Source organism: Caretta caretta, chromosome 12 (genome assembly GCF_965140235.1).
Source record: "Caretta caretta isolate rCarCar2 chromosome 12, rCarCar1.hap1, whole genome shotgun sequence".
In the NCBI taxonomy this organism is placed as follows: Eukaryota; Metazoa; Chordata; order Testudines; family Cheloniidae; genus Caretta; species Caretta caretta.
The window spans coordinates 41,055,527-41,074,281 of NC_134217.1; the positions used below are offsets into that span (position 1 = coordinate 41,055,527).

Genomic DNA, 18,755 nt, shown 5'->3' on the forward strand with positions numbered 1-18,755 from the left:
TCAAAGAAGTGGGCCAGGAAGGTGAGCCGGGCGTGGCCCTGAGGCTGTCAGGCACTTCAGAAGAATAATTCATTAGCTTTGCGTTTCTCTAGTGCTGCTTCAGTGTTGACCTCAAAGCATTTTACAGACCCGAAGTCAAGCCCACAATGCTCCCTCATGCAGTATTGCTGCCCTGCTTTACCGCTGGAGCTGGGATTTTCCCAAGGCTGCCCAGTGAGTCAGTGGCAGAGTGTTGGAGAGAACCCAAATCTCCTAGTTCTGGGTCTTAACCATTAGCCTCTGATTCCTGTCATCTGGCTCCCCTGGAGAGATGGGGGCTGAGTGGGGAGACTGGATGAAGAGAAGCCTAAAGCTTGTCTGGCCGAGTGGCCTCTTCTTCTTCAGAAATCTCTATGCCTTCAAGCCTCCAGGAGCCCACTTTGCCAGTTGAAGCCTGGCCAGGAACTGGCATGGGGTGAAGGAGGAGCCAAGCCTGTTGTGTCTGTGTGCATGGGCCAGGGCCAACAGGACCAAAGGAGACATGTCCATGCCTGGAAGGGAGCCGAGGAATGGGATTGCCTGGGTTACTACTACAAATCCACAGGCTTCTCCTTTGTTGCAAGGCTGCTCTCTATGGGATCTCTGGACATCATGGCAGCAGTGGGGCTGGAGTTCAGAGCTTTATTCCTCCAAAGCACAACCCTACGCTATTTGCACTAAAGGGGAATCTTCATGTGCTGTTAACACATCTGGCCTATGACCCACAGTTGAGCAGTTTTGATAATAATCAGTAGAGGGCAGCACTGCAATACATGAGCCAGCTAACTGCAGCTGCAGGTGGTTTGTCTGAGTGCAGCCCAGTTAGATCCATGAATTTATGGAGCCTTAAATATCCCCAAACAAATGAGCAGTGAGCAGGATGAACTGGGAAGAGCCCAGTCCAGCCCAGCCCAGCCTAGCCTAGCCTGGCCTGTTGACCTGGATTTGGAAGGTCACAGCCACTCTCCCCCTCTGAACACACTGTCCCGCTGGTGTGGCTGAGGAGCAGGCCTGGTCCTGAAAGGGCTAGAGGGACGGAGGAGCAGTGGAGGGAGCTATTGATGGGGAAAGGAGGGAGGGAGAACACAAGTCAGAAAGGAAAGAATCCCCCAAAGGCGAACTGGGGAGAGCGCTAGAAAGCGGCACTCGGGATACCCGAGCGCTGGTACAGACTGGAGGAGAGTTGCGGGGCAGACACAGCGCGGAGGAAGAGAAAAGGGGGCGGAGGAAGGAGCTGTGGGGTAGATTGTCCAGTGCTCAGCGCCTGGCACGTCCAGCTGCTCTGCTATCCAGCCCTAGCTCCTGCTGCCCAGGCTGCAGGTCTCCAGAGCAGCCCCTGGGCTAGGCTAGGAATGGACCCTCTGCGGTTTGATGGCGTCTTCTGACTGCAGCCGCAAAGCCCGTGCCCCACCCGCCCTGGGCCCGACCCCTCGCCAGGCTGGAGGGTGAGAGCTCAGAGAGCGGCTGCTACCGGCTCCGCCAGGGGACTCAGGGCCGAGGCTGCTGGGCCACGGAGGGGCTCTCGGGGCGGGCCGGCTGCCAGGGCGCAGGACAGGCCGGAGGGGCTGGACTCGGGGGCGGCTCGCCTGGTGCCCCGGGGCGCCTCGTTTCCCTTGCAAGGGGCGATGGGGCCTGGCCCTCCCGCAGCTGTGGGGCTGCGCCTATGGGGTCAGGCTGGACCGTGGGGCTGCCCCCCGGCTCGGAGCGGTTTCCACCCGAGGCAGGGTTCCAGCTCTCAGCCCCCGCTTCCAGCCCCACTGAGCCCAGCCCTGGGGGGCGCTCGGCGGCTGCGGGGCCTCGGCCAGGGCCGCTGGGGGAGGGTCCCGGCCGTGGGGTCCCCGCGCCAGCGCCCCGAGCCGCTGGCGGGCCCCGGCTCCCGCGGGCTCGGCTCGGCTCGGCTCGGGGCTGGGGCGCGCGGTCCGCCCGGCCAGCGGGGGCAGTAGCGGCCTCTCCGCCGCCGCCTGCGCCTGCGCCCCCCGGCCCGAGCTCGCTACAATGTAGCAGGGGCAGCGGGGCTGCGCTGCGGACCCGGCGGGTCGTGCGGGCCATGAGCAGGTGAGGGCCGGGCCGGGCCGGCAGCGGCTTGGGGGGGTCTGGCCCGGCCGGGGGGGGAGTTCGCCCCCCCAGCGCCCCCCCCAGCGCTGCAGCCCCCCCAACCGTGGGGGCTTCTGGGGCGGCCGGGGCCGGTCGCTGCTGTCCCGTGGGGGGCCCGCGGGGGACCCACTTGTCACTTTCCTCCGTGGGGAGGGGGAGAGGCGCGCGTGGCTCTGGCCTGGGGCTCAGCCCCCCTGACCTCGAGGGTTCCTCCTGCCGCCCATCACTTGGGGGGGTTCTGCAGAAGGCCCCAGACACCCGTCTCACGCGCCTGCCCGCCAGACCAGAGGCAGCAGGGAATGTGGGGTGCTGCCCTGTGCCCCCTTCCCAGAGGAAAGGCGGCGGGGCCCCAGGTTGGGCGTTCTGGGTCCCGGGGATTCCGCGGTGCCCAGCACCACGGTACTTGGGCACCAGGTTCTGCACCGTTTCTAGGCCACTGCAGAAATCTGCAGCGTAACCCTAGCTCTGGTCGGGTGACACCTGGCGGGTCCCTTTCCCCTCTGGTCTCCCACCTATAAAATGCCCTTTCTCATGGCAGGCTGCAGAGCGTTATTGTTCTTGTGCTGTGAAGCCCCATGTAGACACTGTGCGTGTTTATCATCACGCCCTGGCTATGGGCGCTCGGGGGGCAGGTGCGGGGAGGGGCAGCAACTCAGCCCGTGGTTTTATTTGGGGGTGTGGATTGCACCACAGCGCCAGTTTTGTCACAGCGATCCTTTTAAAAATCCCACACAGGAAACTGTCAAAACCCAGCTACGTTCACTGTGAGTAAAGAGCCCAGCCCAGCATTGAAATCCCACTCTGGCTACCAACCAGGCCTTGAGTGACAATTAGCTTTAGGCTCCACTGTTGATGTTTTTCGAGAGCCATCTATTGAAGGGCCTAAAATGCTTTATTTGGGGCCAAAATCTAGCTGGTGCGTTCATTGGAACAGAGCTGCCTATTCACTAGGGTGTGATGGCAGCTTAAAAACACACCTGTTGTAAACCAAGGTCCTTCTTCCACTGCTAATGAAGTTTGGATTTTTGGAAGTGGAAGTGGACAAATAATGTGTCCTTGTCCTTAGCAAGGTTCTGCTTCTTCTGTGCTCATCTCTGGCATTGCACAATGAAACTGTCCCCCTCGGGGTGCTGAATTGTTTGGGTGTCAGATGCCAGGGGAATGGTTTAGAAAAATAACTGCTCCCTCTGGAGTTCTGAAAAGAGACGTGTTTCTGTGTGTGTCGTGGGTTTGGGAAAAGTTTGTGTGTGGCTGTCTCTGTTTGTTTACAGCATTAAAATTGGAGGCCAGACTGATCCTGACAGTGTCTCTTTATTAAATGGGATAAGAAATGGTTTCTGGAAATTTAGCAGCTGTTTCAACATAACTTCATGGAAAGCAGTTCTCCTGCATTTAAACTTCCCTTTTGGATATCAGGCTAATTCATGAGAACTAGGAAGTAAAACTGATCACTCTAGAATTGCTGTCGAATGGTCAGACTGTTCACTCGATAAAGACCATTATTAGGATCGTGGTGCCAGCAGTGAGCTCGGCTCAATACAGACCAGTACGGAAACATCCACAATGACGCTGGATAAACCTCTTGAAAGAAAAAAATCCCTGGCAGGAACATGCATCCTTCTGTTTCTGGACACGAGGACAAACGCAAACCCCAAAATTGTACCGCTCATAACGATGTCAGTTTAGTTAATCGGGACAGCCGCTAGTCTGTTTATACTGTTACAGCTTATTCCCCTTCCCGTATGGGATGAGCTATCTCGCTAAGCACTTTACACTAGTAGAACTGAGCCCACAGGAGGGGTTTTACCCGTGTGATTCTATCTGTACCAATCACCCCCTACCAGACTGAGGCACAGCGGTGTGTAAAGCAGGGGGCTGGGAAGGAGCTGGTACTGAACGAGGCGTGCTGCTCAGAGTCAGCTTGGCCCGTCCCTGCGTGCGGCCTTGCCTTCGCTAGCCGTAAAGAGCCTGCGTGTAGCTCGGGTTAGCTGACGTGAGGTCAATTCTGCGTATGAGCCAGCTGGTAATCTTCACATGTGTTAGCCGGTAGACACTGATTGTATGCAAAGGCCAGCGCTGGGCTGGGGGGCACCAAGAGTAGTGATGGAATGTGGGGCTGAGCCCCATTGGTGTGTGTTTGCATTACTGGTGCGCTCTGCATGCCCCGGGGTGGTGGGTGCCTTTCCCGTGGCGTCTGTGCAGCACCTTGCACGAGGAGCTCTCTGGATTTTTCACACACCTAGGTGGTGGCAGTGGTGAGGAGAGAGATTGCACATTCTGTCTGTGCAAGACGCTGAGATGTTAACGACACTCCCCAGCTGTGTCCGATTGTAATTGTGTTGCTAGGTTAAGACCCTCCCAGAACACCAGAAGCCACTGCTTGCCCGAGGAGAAGATGGAGTTTTTCTGTGTGACTAAGGGCTTGTCTACAGGCGAAATGCTTGCTCCAGGAGTGGAGGGGTTCACTTGTCAGCAGGGTCAATCCACCTCCCCGAGAGGCAGGAGCTCAGTCGATGAAAGAATTCTTCTGTCAACCCAGCACTCTCCATGCCGGAGGCTAGCTTGGCTTAGCTTTGTTGCGCAGTGGGGTGGATTTTTTTCCCCCGAGAGGTCGACCCAGCTACATCAATCTTTGGAGTGTAGCCCTGGCCACCAGAGGAAGGCTGGCCTTGTGGGTAGAGCACTGGACTGGGCCTCAGGTTCAATTCTTGGCCTGTTGGACCCTGGCCCAGTCACTTCATGTCTCTGTGCCTCAGTTCCCCGTCTGTAGGAGGGGGTGAACACATCTGTCTGCTCCGCAGGGCAGGGGCCCTTGCTAGGGGTATCTCGGTAGGTGTCTAGCACAGCGTGGCCCTGAGCTCTGCTGGGACCTCGAAGCACCGTCAGAACACGTTTGTGGAGTGCCATTGGTGGTAATAACTCCAGGTGGCCAGAGCTGGGGAGCGTGCTGCAATGATGGGGTGCCACGTGCCGGGCTCTCAGGTGTCTGGCTGACTTGGCGGAAGCGGGTCTGGCGACATAGGCAGGTGGAGAGACCGGTTTTTCTACCTCCTCTGCGGTGGAGCAGAAACCCCGCGCGGAGCGTGTGAGCGACGTGGGGTGATACTGCTCGGAAGTGGCTGGGAAAAATGATCCGTCAACTTCAGTTTTAAGTGGAAGCTGCCTGGGCTGGGCCGTGGGAGGGAAGGATCAGGTATTGCCAGATCTAGCCTGTTCCCCTGCTCTGGTGCCACAGGCAGAGACGGGTGAGCACCTGGGGCAGGTGACGTGCCCCGGCGCGGACTCTGGTGCACGCTGCTCCCTTCACCTCTGCGTGGTCCGGCAGGTTGGCCTGCTATGGAATGTGATGAGAAGCTGGTCCGGTTCCGACAGGCCCACCTCAACCCCTTCAACAAGCAGCCGGGGCAAGGCCAGCATGACCAGGAGGCTGGGGACGACCTTTCTTGTCGAGGTTAGTGTGGGGTTCCCTCCGCCAGGCTGAGGCGGGGAGGGGTGTGCATGTCTACCCGCTGCTGGGGAGCATGCAGTGACCAGGGGCTGGCGCTGGCCCAGGGAGCTCTGAGAGCCGCAACCAAAGAGGTGGGGGCCCCCTCTGACCCCAGTCCTCCCCCACCAGGTCCCTGCAAGCCAATCTCCTGCCCAGTCCCTGGGCTGCCAGAGACCTAAGTGCCATTATCTGGGAGGCTTTCCCCACAGCCTGGAGGAGCGGGGAGAGGACACTAGATTCTCCCAGCATAAGGGGGTTGTGGGCCGGGTGGACTCTCCACACCAGACAGACTCCTAGAAAGGCAGCCAGGGCTCCTGGTTCTAACCCGGCTCGTCCACCTGCTGGCTGCATGGCCAGGTGACTTGTGCATGGAAGCTGTGAGGTTCTGAGCATTGGCAGGTCTCGCACATGCCGCAGCCGGTCGTTCTCTTTGGGGCAGGGGTGTAGGGAGGCTGCAAAGTGAGACAGGAGAGCACTTTCCCAGCATTCTGGGGCTGAGTGTGGGAGCGGAGACTCCCAGGGTGGGGGCTGTGTGGGGGAGAGGTGAGCGGGCATCTCTGAACCCGCCCGTGCCCCGCTCTCGAGGGTTCAGTTGGGAAGGTCTGTGCAGGGGCAGCCCTCGAGTGACACACCTCCTGTGTCCCCAGGATTTGGGGTGTGCTCCTGGGAGGGGCCGCTAAATGCTGCTGCTCCTTGAACCTGATGCCCAGAGCCGCCCCCATGCCCGGTTCCCCTTGCCATTCAGTGCTGTGGGGATTCCTGGGCACCGGTGCCCATGTTCTTCAGGGGGCGAGCCTGGTGCTTGCCTTGCAGCTGGGCTGGGACCATCTCGTGGTGGTGGTCAGGGCTGTCTCCCTGCTCTCCCCAGGCAGATGTCTCCCTTCCCTCTCCATATGTCTCTGCTTGTTGCAGACTCGCTGCTGGGGCTGTCCCACGGGGACCCCAGGTTCCAGTGCTCAGAGCGCGTGATGGACCTGGGGCTGGCGGAGGACCACTTCTCCCGCCCTGTGGTGAGTGACTGTGGGGGGGCGCAGGAGTCTCCCAGGGGCGGCTGGGTGAAGGTTGGGGCTGGCAGGTGTGTGATGAGGCGTTGATTGGCCCAGCAGGGGCAGCCTGGGAAGTCTCTGTGCCCGGGGTGGGGAAGGGCACCTTGCTTGGGCCCAGCAGGGGCAGCGCTGCTCACCGGCATTGCCCGTCTCTTGCCTGCAGGGCTTGTTCCTGGCCTCAGACATCCAGCAGCTGCGGCAGGCGATCGAGGAGTGCAAGCAGGTGATCCTGGAGCTCCCTGAGCACTCGGAGAGGCAGAAAGACGCTGTGGTCAGGCTCATCCACCTGCGCCTGAAACTCCAGGAGCTGAAGGTGTGGCCCGGGGGCTGGGGACGGGGTGGGGGCTGCGGCCGGCTAGTGGCTTTGCTGGCTGAGGCCTCGGCTGTGTGGGCTCAGAGCAGCCCACCCAGGTAGCAAAGGGCAGGATCCCCTGCTCTGTCCCAGGCACCTTGGCCTCCCTGCTGACTTGCCAACCAGGGCCCAGGTAGGGCTGAGCAGGATTCTGAGAGCAAGGCCCTATGTTGGCAGTGGGGCCTGCAGGACGCGATGGCCTGGCTCTCAGTGCAAAGGAGGCGAATGTCTCCCAGGCTCAGCCCTGCTCTGGCCGTCTGTCTGTCTGTGCTGCAGGACCCCAGCGAAGACGAGCCCAACATCCGGGTGCTCCTGGAACATCGCTTCTACAAGGAGAAGAGTAAGAGTGTCAAGCAGACGTGTGACAAGTGCAACGCCATCATCTGGGGCCTGATTCAGACCTGGTACACCTGCACAGGTGAGCAGCCAGCCCTGCCAGGGCAGCGCCTCCCTGCTCCCCAGCCCTGGGGCAGGATGAAGGCTCATTCTCCTTCCCGGCAGGGCTGATCCTCTGGAGCTCAGCCAAAGCTTGCCTCTCACGCTGGGCTGAAGGGCAGGCGGGAGGCAGCAGAACCCCTGGAATGGGGTGTGCTGGGTGGGTGGCTCTCCGGTCACCTGGGCTCTGCCGCAGACAGGAGTGCAGACCCCTGATGGCCTAAATGCCCCAGTTGCTTCTCTGCTGCCACCCCCTCTGCTCTGAGCCGTTCCCCGCCTGTCTCCTGCAGGGCTGGGCCAGTTCCGAGTGTTGTGCGAGTGTTGGCAAGGGGCCTGGGTGCTCCCCAGCCGGGTCAGGCTGAAGCAGCGGGGAGGCTGGGCCAGGCGGGTGACTCCTGGGTCTCTGTGCCGTGTCCTCCCCAGGCTGTTACTATCGCTGTCACAGCAAGTGCCTGAACCTTATCACCAAGCCCTGCGTGAGGTCCAAGGTCAGCCACCAGGCTGAGTACGAGCTGAGCATCTGCCCCGAGACAGGCCTGGACAGCCAGGATTACCGCTGTGCGGAGTGCCGGGCGCCCATCTCCCTCCGTAAGTGCCACCCGCACGGGAGGGGACGCTGGGGCTGAGAAGTGCCCGGGAATAGCTGTTAACCCTCACAGTTACCAGCCTGCATGCACCAGAACCCACGTCCCAGGGACCCTCCTGCTCATCCTGAAGGAGAGCTCTGTTAGCGGGAGTGGGGCGATCCCTGTGGCCTGGGCACACACAGCCAGCACGTCAGTGTGGTCGCCCTGGCTGGTGTGTGGGCAGGCTGGAGCACACAGCTGGAGCCACAGAGGGAGCGGTGCTCGGTTGGGATGAGATCTCAGGAGTTCCTGGCTCCCAGGCCTGTGCTCAGCCCACTCTCGGTATCCCTGGCGCTCTGGGGTGGGGGTTCTGCAGGGGCATGGCTGGAACCGGTCAGGAGGTTGCTCTGGGTATATGGAGTGAAGGGGGCAGTGGGAGGAGATGACAGCAGAGATACGGGGAGGAGGCATCAATGGGGGCAGAGGCCTTGGCATCGGGACACGTGGTGTCTGGTCCCGGCTCTGCCCTGACTCACCATATGCTCATGGGTGAGTCAATTCCCCTCTCCGAGCCTCAGTTTCCCAAATGCAGAACAGGGCCGGTGACACTCACTCAGCCTCCCCGAGCGCAGGGCTCGGCGCATGCTTGAGGTGTTGGGAGGGTCTGCAGCCTCAGGGCTCAGCGGAGCAGCAGGGAAGCCACCCGCAGGCCCTGCCCTGGCGGGTGAGAGCGGAGACCCTGCTGGGTCTGGGAAGGGTTGGGGCGGGGGACCTGGCAGGGCTGGGGCCCTGGGGCTGACGGCCCATGTCCCATGCAGGGGGCGTGCCCAGCGAGGCCAGGCAGTGTGACTACACTGGCCTGTACTACTGCGGTAACTGCCACTGGAATGATCTGGCCATCATCCCCGCCCGTGTCATCCACAACTGGGACTTCGAACCCCGCAAGGTGAGCGGGGCGGCCCCGTGGGTGGGGGGCGTGGGATGGGAGGTGACGCTAGGGGACACTGAGGCTCAGCTACCCTGAGCCGAGCCAGGGCATAGGCTGGGGGTTGGGACACGGAGCCTTTCACCTTTGGGCAGCGGCATCCGCTCCAGCCCCGGCTGCTGGAGACCGAAGCTAGTTCCTGTCTGCACCTGGTGGCATGTGATGTGAGCCCAGGGGCTCATTTAAAGACAGGAACAGCCCCGGGAGATGCTTCCCTGGTGACCTGCGAGAGATGGAGTCAGTGTACAGCACAGGAGTCGGGCTGGCTTTCTCCGATGTGTCTGCATAGCAGGGCCCTTCCCCTCCCAGGCCCTCAGACACGTCCTTTACTTACCAGAACAGCTGGTCAGCATGGAGGGGCTGTGCCCCGCAGCTCCCCTAACTGCCTCTGTGCTAATCACATGGGCCTGCAGGGCCATCTCCCCAAACCATGTGCTACTATTTACACCTGTCTCAGTGGGGCGATGGACGATTAGTAAGCTGGGGGACCCTGGCACAGGGCGATGCTGCCTCCTGCCCCTGGTTCATAACAGGGCTCTGCATTCTCCGGGCCCAGGTTTCCCGCTGCAGCATGCGTTACCTTGCCCTGATGGTGTCGCGGCCGGTGCTCAAGCTGCGGGAAATCAACCCCCTTCTCTTTAACTATGTGGAGGAGCTGGTGGAGATCCGGGTAAGTGCCTGTGTCCACTTGGCTGGGCTCTGCTTGGGGCTCATGCCCCTGGTTCTAAGGGCTGGGGTCCCATCACGAGACCTGACTTGTGAGCGTGTTCTTCCCCCAGTGTGGGGGAGTTTGATGGGGCTTCCAGCTCTGGGCTGGGCCGGGAGCAGCTCCCAGGCGTGCCCCCTTCGCTATGTGTTTGTACAGAATTGTACAGGCTCACCCGATTTCTCACCCCTAGACACTGGGGCCAGGAGGCAGATTATCCCACACCTGCTACTGCAGGGCCCTTACGCTTTCCTGGGAGGTGTCCGGTCGCTGTCAGGCAGGGTGCTGGGCTAGCTGGGCAGGCCCTATTTCCTGAAACCCGCCTGCCCCCTCTCCCTGCAGAAACTGCGCCAGGATATCCTGCTCATGAAGCCCTACTTCATCACCTGCAAAGAGGCCATGGAGGCTCGTCTGCTGCTCCAGGTGTGGGGGTGTCTGCGTGGGGAGGAGCTGCTGTGCGGGGACCGTGTGTGTGAGCGAGTTTGCTGGGATGGGGAGGGAGCTGAATTGCTGGGAGCATGAAGCTGTTTGTGCCACTCCCCGGCAGGGTACAAACCTTCCACCTGTGCCCAGCTGGTGTCCGGTGACGGGCCATGCCTGGGCAGCTCCAGCCGAGAAAGTGACACTGGATGGGCAGCTGGGGGGCATGGCACTGCCCACTTGCTGGGGGTGAGAGATCCGCTGGCCTGTCCCTGTCTGGGATCAGCTCCGCCTTGTGCTCTCCTGAGGGTAGAGGCGCTGTGGGATCAGCGTTACACGGGCCAAGCCCAGAATCCATGGACAGGATTCTCCCAGCCCCAAACTTCTGGCTACTGCGGAGATGGGCAGCTGCTGAGACACGCCTTGCTGTCGTGCTCCCATGTGGGGATCTGTGACGCCCCCGAGGCTGTGCACAGCAGCGGGTTAAGTGGACTCTCTACGGGACAGGAGCCACGTGCTGGGGGAGGATGAAGGAGGTGTTCAGGCCACGCTGGTGGCTGTGGCGAGCCCAGCTGAGGAGGAGGGGACTGGGTCCAATGGCCGTCGCTAGCCCAGGCGATGGTCTGGGTGGCCTGTATCCCAATCGCCCTGTGTCCTCTGTGGAACTTCAGCTCCTGCACCTGCCTGCCCCAAGCCCTGGAAGACTCATTGGGTTGATGGGGACGAGCCCTGGGCTAGAGAGGAAGGGCACATTGAACCCGAGTACGTGATGTTGGACCAGCCACAGAGTAAACCAGAGAGCTCTTGGCCAGGGCTTAGCTAGACTCTGCTCCCAGTCTGAGCCCCGGCTGGGGAAGGCCCCTTGGCGAGTGGGGGCAGGGAAGGCTGGGTGGGGGCAGGCAGGCGGCCTGGGAGTGTCGTCATCTGACAGTTCTTCCCCTGCAGCTGCAGGACCGGCAACACTTTGTGGAGAACGACGAGATGTACTCGCTGCAGGACCTGGTCGACATCCAGGCTGGGCGCCTCAGCTGCTCCTTAGCGGAGATCCACACCCTCTTCGCCAAGCACATCAAGCTGGACTGCGAGGTGGGGCTGGGGGCTGACCTGTCCCCTGGGGATCAGCACTGAGGGGCAGATGCTGTCTGAGGGGCCAGAAACTCCCGCTCCAGCCTGTCGTCCCTGGATGTTTGCAAAGACTCTAATTTCTGCATCTTCATTGCTAGACAAATGCTTCAGTGTTTAAACCCCTCCCATAGCAGACAAGGGAGGTGGGGGGGGGGGCGCACAGGCCCCGCTCTCCCCCAGTAGCAACCCTAGGATGACAAAGCTGGTAGCGAGCAGGCGTATAGTGGGAGGAATTCCTCTTTTTTGAGTCGGGGCTGGCTGTGGAGAGGCTCAGGGTGGGACATGAAGGCACCGTTGTCGCTGTCCTGCTGTATTTGTTGAGCCCCTCCCAGGTCACGGAGGTGGGAATGGGGCAGACAGGACTGGGGGAGCAGGGCCTGGAAGCACTTGGACCCCAGGACTCTGACACCCCAGTGTGCAATCTGCTGGAGCCAGCAGCTCCATGGTGTATGTGGGTGGGGGGGAGGGTTTGGATCGCAGCCGAGGGGGGAAGGGCCCATGCGCAGCACCAGACTCAGTGATCTTCACTCTTGTCTCCAGCGGTGCCAGGCGAAGGGCTTTGTGTGTGAGCTCTGCAAAGAAGGGGACGTGCTCTTCCCGTTTGACAGCCACACATCGGTGTGCACGGACTGCTCTGCTGTCTTCCACAGGTGGGTGGGGAGGAGCCTGGGGCTGCCCTGTGGCGTCCTGTGCCAGCCCCGGCTGGGAGCATGGGGCCCAGTCAGGGAGAGCAGGGAGATCTCTGTGCTGGGGGAGCCCCAAGATATGCAGGGCTGCGAAATGAGCCGGGTGCAGAGGCAGACCCCACGGTGCCCTCAGGTGGCATTGCAAGGAACCAGCCCTGGGCTGCCCCTGCCCCTGGCATGCCCTGGCCCTGGCCCCTGGGGAGGTGAAGCTGCTGGACAGTGCCTGGGATGCTGCGTGTGTACTCAGCGCAGCGGTGACTGTGGCTGGCCAGTCTGTTCGCGTGCAGCGGGGTGGAGCAGGCCCAGAGCGTGGGACCTGGGACCTCTCCAGTGCTGGGCTGGGGGAGGATGGGGCTGGGCTGGCTGGAGGAGCTGGCTTGCTCCCTGACATGCTGCCCTCTCCTACCTGCTGGCTCAGGTGCTGCTGCAGCCAGACCCCTGGTGCTGGGCACTAGCCTGGACATGGCACCCACGTCTCCCTGGTGAGGAGGCTCTCTGCAAGGGCACCACGGGTGGCTCCCAGAGCTGGGGGGGCACTGGCTGTGAATTCTGGGGGCCATGCAGCTCTTTGCCAGCAGAAGGGCCCAGCGAGGCTGCAGGGCTCGCCTGAGCCCCAGCCCCACGCTCCTGACGGCAGGGCTGATGGGGGTAACCTTCCTCCTCCTCGCTTCCAGGGATTGCTACTATGACAATTCGACCACGTGCCCCAGGTGTGCCCGGCTCAGCCTGAGGAAGCAGTCGCTCTTCCGAGGTCCCAGTGCAGAGGAGCAGGCCTAGAGTCCCCCAGCGCCCCCCAGACCTTGGCACCAAAGAACATTGGCGAGAACTGGGCGTTCGAGGGGCGCAGCTGCAGTGCTGGGGCTCCCTGTAGCTGCGAGATCTGAACTAGCTGCCACTGGGGGTGGACCCGGGCAGGGAACAAGGTGTTGCACAGGCCCGAGCGGGCGCTTTGCCCTGGGACTCCGGGACCAGCCCAGCACGCTGCCTGTTGCTGGGAATTGGTGCCGGGAGGCAGCTCCGCAGGCTCTGAATCCAGCTCTGACAACTCCCTGGGGCTGGGGCTGTGTGCAATGGGGTGGCAGGCGCCGCTGGGGGCCTCTCGCTGTCCCACAGCAAGCGCTGGGATCTGCAGGGCTGCCAGCCGCCCTGCCTCTAGCTGCTCTGTCTACAGCTGTGCAATGAAGCAGGGCACATGCCCTGGCATGCCCTGGCATGCGGCAGGTGTTACCGGGGTGACCGTGTACAAATCCCTGGTGAAAGGAGGGGCCTGGTGTCCCCGAGACACTAACAAAGGGGGACTTGTGCACCCTCCCTGAAAGAGATCAGCCTGGAGCAGGGGCTTTCCAGGGCGCCGCTACTTGCTGGTGATTTGCCCCCGGCCTGTGCTGAGTGTTGCATTCCCTGCTGCAGATGCTTGCTGGCCTGGGCCGAGGGCGGAGAGGAGGGAGGTGGCTGTGGTAGGGAAGAGCCGCTGTGTGCAGCAGCCAGTTCTCCTCCCACGCTGATCACGGCTCTAACCCCTCCTTTGGAGAAGCCCGTGTCCAACCCTGCCTGTGCGCCCCAGCAAGCCGCCTGGCATGGTTCGGCGTGCCAGCCTCCACTGGCACCGCAGCGCTCCCTCTGCCAGCTGCTCGGAGCTCTCAGGGTGGTGCATTCACGTCTAAAGGGCCACGTTGGTTTAGCTTCAGGTGTGGGCCCAGGGAGCATCCCCTCCGGGTGTCTGGCCGTGGCCCAGCTGGCGAGGGGCCTGTGTGCAAGGATGTGAGGCTCAGGCTGGTCCCTTGGGGACAAGTGTCCACATCATGGCCCTGTCCTCACCGGCATTACTCAGCCCCGACTGGGCCATCAAGCTGGCATGTCTCTCTCCTGTCCACAGGCTCTGCAGGGCCGAAGTGAGGCACAGAGGCTGGGGGGAACCGGTGCGTGCTGGTGGAATAGTTCGCGCTCGGTTCTCAGCCTTGCTAGGCTGATCTCGCTGGCTCCCCTGGAGTCTATACCCTCTGCTGAGAGAGGACGCGAATGCTATGGCCTGCAGGCTGGAGCTTGTTGCTTCTTGCTCAAAGCCTGCCAGCATCTGGCGCTGGCTCCCTCCAGCTCCCCACAAATGCGGGTGGCACCTCTCAGAGAGAGAGACTCGCAGAGATGAGTGTGGAGCTGATGTAGAGCTACTCATTACCTGGCCTTTCCCAAGATCCTCCTGTGCTATTCAGAGGCCAAGGCCTCAGGTTGGAGTCTAGCTGCTTTAGTCTTGTATTTATTTCTGTGCCCAGCCCGGCAGTGCCCAGAGCAGGATCAGCATCTTTCCTCGGCGCTGGGAGCGTAGGGCTTGCACTCCGCGTGGTACTGGAGACACCCTGCTGGCTCCATACCACTGACTGCTGCAGGAGTGAAGAATGGCACCGGCCTCCCCCACCACCTTGCTTGAGCCGCAGGGCCAATGGCAGACAGAGGGATCCAGACCTGGCCCTTACACGCAGCTGTAACTGAACCGGCTGCCAGCCCCTGTCTCCTGCAGTGCGGCTGCCGCTCTCCCTTGCCAGGGCCAGGAAAGGCAGGAGATGTTCAGAGTCATCCCTTTAAATAAAAAAAGTACATGGGATGGGCACCTTGAGCATTGAACTCTAAGCCAGCCCCGTCCCCCGGGGCCCCTTTTGAGTGGTACGCCCTGGAATTAAACAATGCACGGAGGGGGGGCTGCTGCTGCTGCTTTACGCAGGGTGTTTGGGTGAAAGAGAGCACCAGGGCCTCCCCCCCTCCCTCCATCCTGCCTCTTGCCTCATCTGTCTTGTTGCTGCTGTTACTGGGATAGATTGCGGGGGGTTAGGAGCCGGCTGGGGTCTGTCTCCCCAAGCCGCAGTCACACCTCCCCACTACAGGACAGCCGTTGGGGTTTCAGTAGTGGGTGTTTTCAACAAGCAGAACCAAGGACTCACGGCTGCTGGGCCCGGCAAGGGGGGTCGCAGGCTTTGGGCAGTGACAGTCCGACGGAGCTCCTGAGTGACAGCTCAGGGATGAACACTGATCCCTTTAGTCTTCCTTTTTCTACAACAGGGGGGGCAGGGCTGCAGGCTCTGGGCAGGGCCGAGCCCCTCCATCCCTGGGGGAAGTGGGAACTAGCGGGCAGGGCCAAGCCCCTCCATCCCTGGGGGAAGTGGGAACTAGCGGGCTTTGTTCTAATCGCTTTTCCTCTTGTCGGTTCTGCTCCCGCCACCCCAGCTGGTGCTGTGCTCAGCTGGTCTGCGTGGGGCTCTCGCACCCCTGGGGGAGGGGCTGTGTATGAAACGCCCTGGATAGCAAGTGAAACACACATTACCTCTTTGTAACCCGCTTGCCTGATTTCCCAGAGGACACTTTTCACGTGCTGGGCCATTTCCACTCCCTTTGGATAAGGGACTTTCTTCTAGTCCCAGTGCTAAGGGCAGCTGAAGCTAGCAGAGGTCCTGAACTCTTGCCTAGAGCTGGAGTCTGATCAAAGGGGATTGGAATGGAAACACCACCTCTGCTGAACGGGGTGTGAGCAGTCAGACCCCTCTGGGAACCGAGATGGGCCAAAGGTAGCACCCCTTCCCCCCTTAGCCAATGTAGTGCGTGGAGGGCCATTATTGCCAGTTTCCATAGTGCCTCTGACCTCTTCCTCTGCTTGGATTATAGTGTTTGCTATTAGCAAACACTGGGTTTATTACTAGGCTTCTGTTAACCCCCACACTCTGTTTTCACATGCTCATTTCATTTCTTTCTCAATAGTTCTCCTCAAATGAAACTTTTCCTACCCCCTGACCGCATCCCGCCCCTAGGGCTGTTACACGTTGAAACCCTCCCACTTCACACTAGCATGGACTCAGCCTCTGGGTGCGATGCTGCTGGTTCCCCTTTTCAGTGCAGATGTTGGATACTCAGGGTCTGGTGTAGTTGTCATGGCCCAAGCCCTTAAACTCTTAACTCCCTTTTCAGGTGTTTTTAACGTTCACCTGCTAGGCTGAAATGTCCCTGTCCTGGGTTCTGACCAGAGGCGAGCTCTTGGAGAAAGGGTCTGCGACAGCAGTTCTACCTCTCCGGAGAAAGCTGGCCCTTGTCTCTTCGTTAAAATAAACCACTACATGTCTGGGACACTCTTCGAAGAGTGAGCTGCTGCCTCAGCCTTCTCTTACTGGGTTTCTGTTTAATGGCGATTCTGCCAGGGAGGGTGTGCACTGCTTGAACACTAGTGTGAGCACTTTAATTCCTGTACGTTGGTTCTATTTGAGTAGAAATAACAAACCTTGCTACAGAATCCTTGTTTATCCTGTAAGTCCCTGACTTACAGGTGGATCTTTTTCTTGGTTTCTAGAAACACTTTGTTTGCCTGTGTGGGTGAGAGAGTGAGATGGCAGGCTCCAGGCAGGCAGGAGGCTCCAGGCAGGCAGCGGGGAGGATGGTTGTGAAGCTGGGGTGAGGTGGTTGGGTTTTTTTAAATTTAGTTCCTAATCTTGCAATGATAAAGTCTGAAGAAGAAAGTGTTCTCCTGGCCCCCTCCCCCAGTTCAGAGGGCAGAACTAGCAGCGCGAGCCTGTTTTCTACTCCTGCCTAGTCACCAGAGCCTAGGTTTAAATGAGTGAGGCATGGAAGAGCACTTGCTGAACCTGTTGTTCCACGCGCTTGCAGAAGCCGGACAAGCAGCATATGCCACAGGTGTGGCCACATGTGCTAGCCGGTGGCAGGATGGGCAGTCCAGGGGGAAGGGTGCAATTCCCACCTGTTCTTCCATGGTATCTTGTATAAACTTCTGGCAGTCAGGTTATTAGACCCAGCGCTGTTGCACCTGTGACAAGAGACAGTCTCAGTCCCTAGGCCAGCTGCTCCATGGTCTTTATTAAATGCACCTTGGAAAGAGTGAATGCAGCAGCTACTGTGTTGCACCTGAGCCCCAGACAAATCTGTGTTCATGCATTGTTACCAGACCCTAGGCGTCTGTAACTTCGGGGGTGCTTCAACTAGCATAAACCACCAATGTGAAAGGTACCACAGACAGAACAGATGGCATGATCCTGCCTGTACCTGGAAGGGTAAAGATAGGGGAAGAGGCTATGTCTGCATGGCAGCTGGGAGTGTACCTCCTAGGCCGGGTAGACAGATACAGCTAGTTCTGCTTGAGTTACCAGGCTAAAAATAGCAGTGTGAATGTTGTGGCATGGGCTAGCCACATGAGTACAAGCCCATCTGCCCTCCTTGCAGCTCTGAGCTCATGGGGTAGGCCAGGGGTTGGCAACCTTTGGCACCTGGCCCGTCAGGGTAAAGCCACTGGTGGGCCAGTTTGTTTATCTGGAGCGTCTGCAGGCACGGAGCCCCGCAGCTCCCACTGGCCGCGGTTCGCCGTTCCTGCGGGAAGTGGCGCGGGCCAAGGGACATGCCAGCCACTGCTTCCCACAGCGCTCATCGGCCAGGAACGACGAACCGCGGCCAGTGGGAGCTGCGGGGCTCCATGCCTGGGGACACTCCAGATAAACCGGCCTGGCCTGCCAGTGGCTTTACCCTGATGGGCCAGGTGTCAAAGGTTGCCGACCCCTGGGCTAGGCCATGCCACACTACTATCTTTAGCCGGAAGCTCAAGCAGAGCTAGTGTGTGTCTGTATATCGAGTATGTGAGGCATGTTTCCAGCTACATTGTGAACATACCCTTTTATCCTGCAGTCTGATTCCTTGCCATGCCTGCCCTCCTGCCAAGGAGTCACTTCTTAATGAGAACAAACCTGGTTAGTTGACACAGCTGCCCTGTAACCTGCACAGCAAGGGAGGACAGAACCAGGACCTTTGCAGCAGTGATGTCTCCGCCATCCAAAAGTGGAAACAGTGAATGACAAAAACAAAACCCCCTGGAAAGTTTCCCTGTGGTTACTCCACATCTTGGTGACTGTAGGAAGGGGGAGGAATGGGGGATAGTAGCACAGGAATCTAACGTACAATGATATTGATTCAATAAACCGCTGTATTTGATCATTTTAATGGAGTATTGTTGTTGCTCATTTGTTGAAGGATGGGGCGGTGGGGATCAGGCCAAACGGGTCACTGAGGTTACATGCTGCTGCTGGGTCTGTCATTACTCAACCGGTTGCACTGAAGCCTGGGGAGGAAAGTCCAGTTGCTAATGGATTAAAGATTACAGCATGACTCAGCATCTGCTGGCACACAGATTAACAGAGCTTCCCATCTGGGCCTTGGCCAGACCAGGACCAACGGGGGGCATAGCTTGGCTTGGTCTGGTGACCTACCTACCAGTACAAGCCCAGCTTGGGCATGCACTGGTGGGGTGAGCCTAGGCCCCTGCAGCTACGGGGTTAGTTTTAGCAGAAATGGAAGCTCAGTTCTCTCTCCGTGTGCTAGTCATGCTGTCCCTTTGAAAGGAAGCCAGGGGGGCGCTCCAGGAGCTAGCTGGGGTCTGTCTCCAGGGCTGCAATCCCCTCCCCACACACACACTGCAGTGCAGACATGGCGGGGTAGGAGCTAGCTGGGGTCTGTCTCCAGGGCTGCAATCTTCCCCCCCCACTGCAGTGCACACATGGGGGGTAGGAGCTAGGTGGGGTCTGTCTCCAGGGCTGCAATCCCCCCACTCCATGCAGTGCAGACATGGCGGGGTAGGAGCTAGCTGGGGTCTGTCTCCAGGGCTGCAATCCCCCCACCCTATGCAGTGCAGACATGGGGGGTAGGAGCTAGCTGGGGTCTGTCTCCAGGAGTGCAATCCCCCCACCCCATGCGGTGCAGACATGGGGGGTAGGAGCTAGCTGGGGCTGTCTCCAGGGCTGTAATCCCCCCACCCCATGCAGTGCAGACATGGGGGGTAGGAGCTAGCTGGGGTCTGTCT

At 60.1% G+C, this 18,755-nt stretch overlaps 1 protein-coding gene across 5 annotated transcripts; it reads left to right on the plus strand.

The window, feature by feature from the left end:
* The first annotated feature begins 1,370 nt into the window (after positions 1-1,370).
* On the plus strand, positions 1,371-17,899 carry DEF8 (differentially expressed in FDCP 8 homolog). 5 transcript variants are annotated; one of them, XM_048816355.2, is made up of 12 exons: positions 1,371-1,463; positions 5,438-5,563; positions 6,512-6,609; positions 6,809-6,958; positions 7,274-7,415; positions 7,856-8,020; positions 8,817-8,944; positions 9,540-9,653; positions 10,032-10,112; positions 11,055-11,195; positions 11,775-11,884; positions 12,595-17,899. In XM_048816355.2, exons 2-12 carry the CDS (start codon positions 5,449-5,451, stop codon positions 12,695-12,697), a joined length of 1,347 nt encoding a protein of 448 aa, XP_048672312.1. In that variant the 5' UTR covers positions 1,371-1,463; positions 5,438-5,448; the 3' UTR covers positions 12,698-17,899. The 5 variants fall into 5 exon arrangements, with proteins under 5 accessions (XP_048672312.1, XP_048672310.1, XP_048672313.1 ...); XM_048816353.2 differs by lacking the exon at positions 1,371-1,463 and adding an exon at positions 1,979-2,073; XM_048816356.2 differs by lacking the exon at positions 1,371-1,463 and adding an exon at positions 1,979-2,073 and having other exon boundaries at positions 17,588-17,899.
* The last annotated feature ends 856 nt before the right edge of the window (positions 17,900-18,755 follow it).

Coding starts and splice junctions, on each gene's coding strand:
- DEF8 (XM_048816355.2), top strand. CDS start 5,449: ATGGAATGTGATGAGAAGCTGGTCCGGTTCCGACAGGCCCACCTCAAC. Junction 7,416..7,855: donor GACCTGGTACACCTGCACAG/GTGAGCAGCCAG, acceptor TGTCCTCCCCAG/GCTGTTACTATCGCTGTCAC. Junction 9,654..10,031: donor AGGAGCTGGTGGAGATCCGG/GTAAGTGCCTGT, acceptor CTCTCCCTGCAG/AAACTGCGCCAGGATATCCT.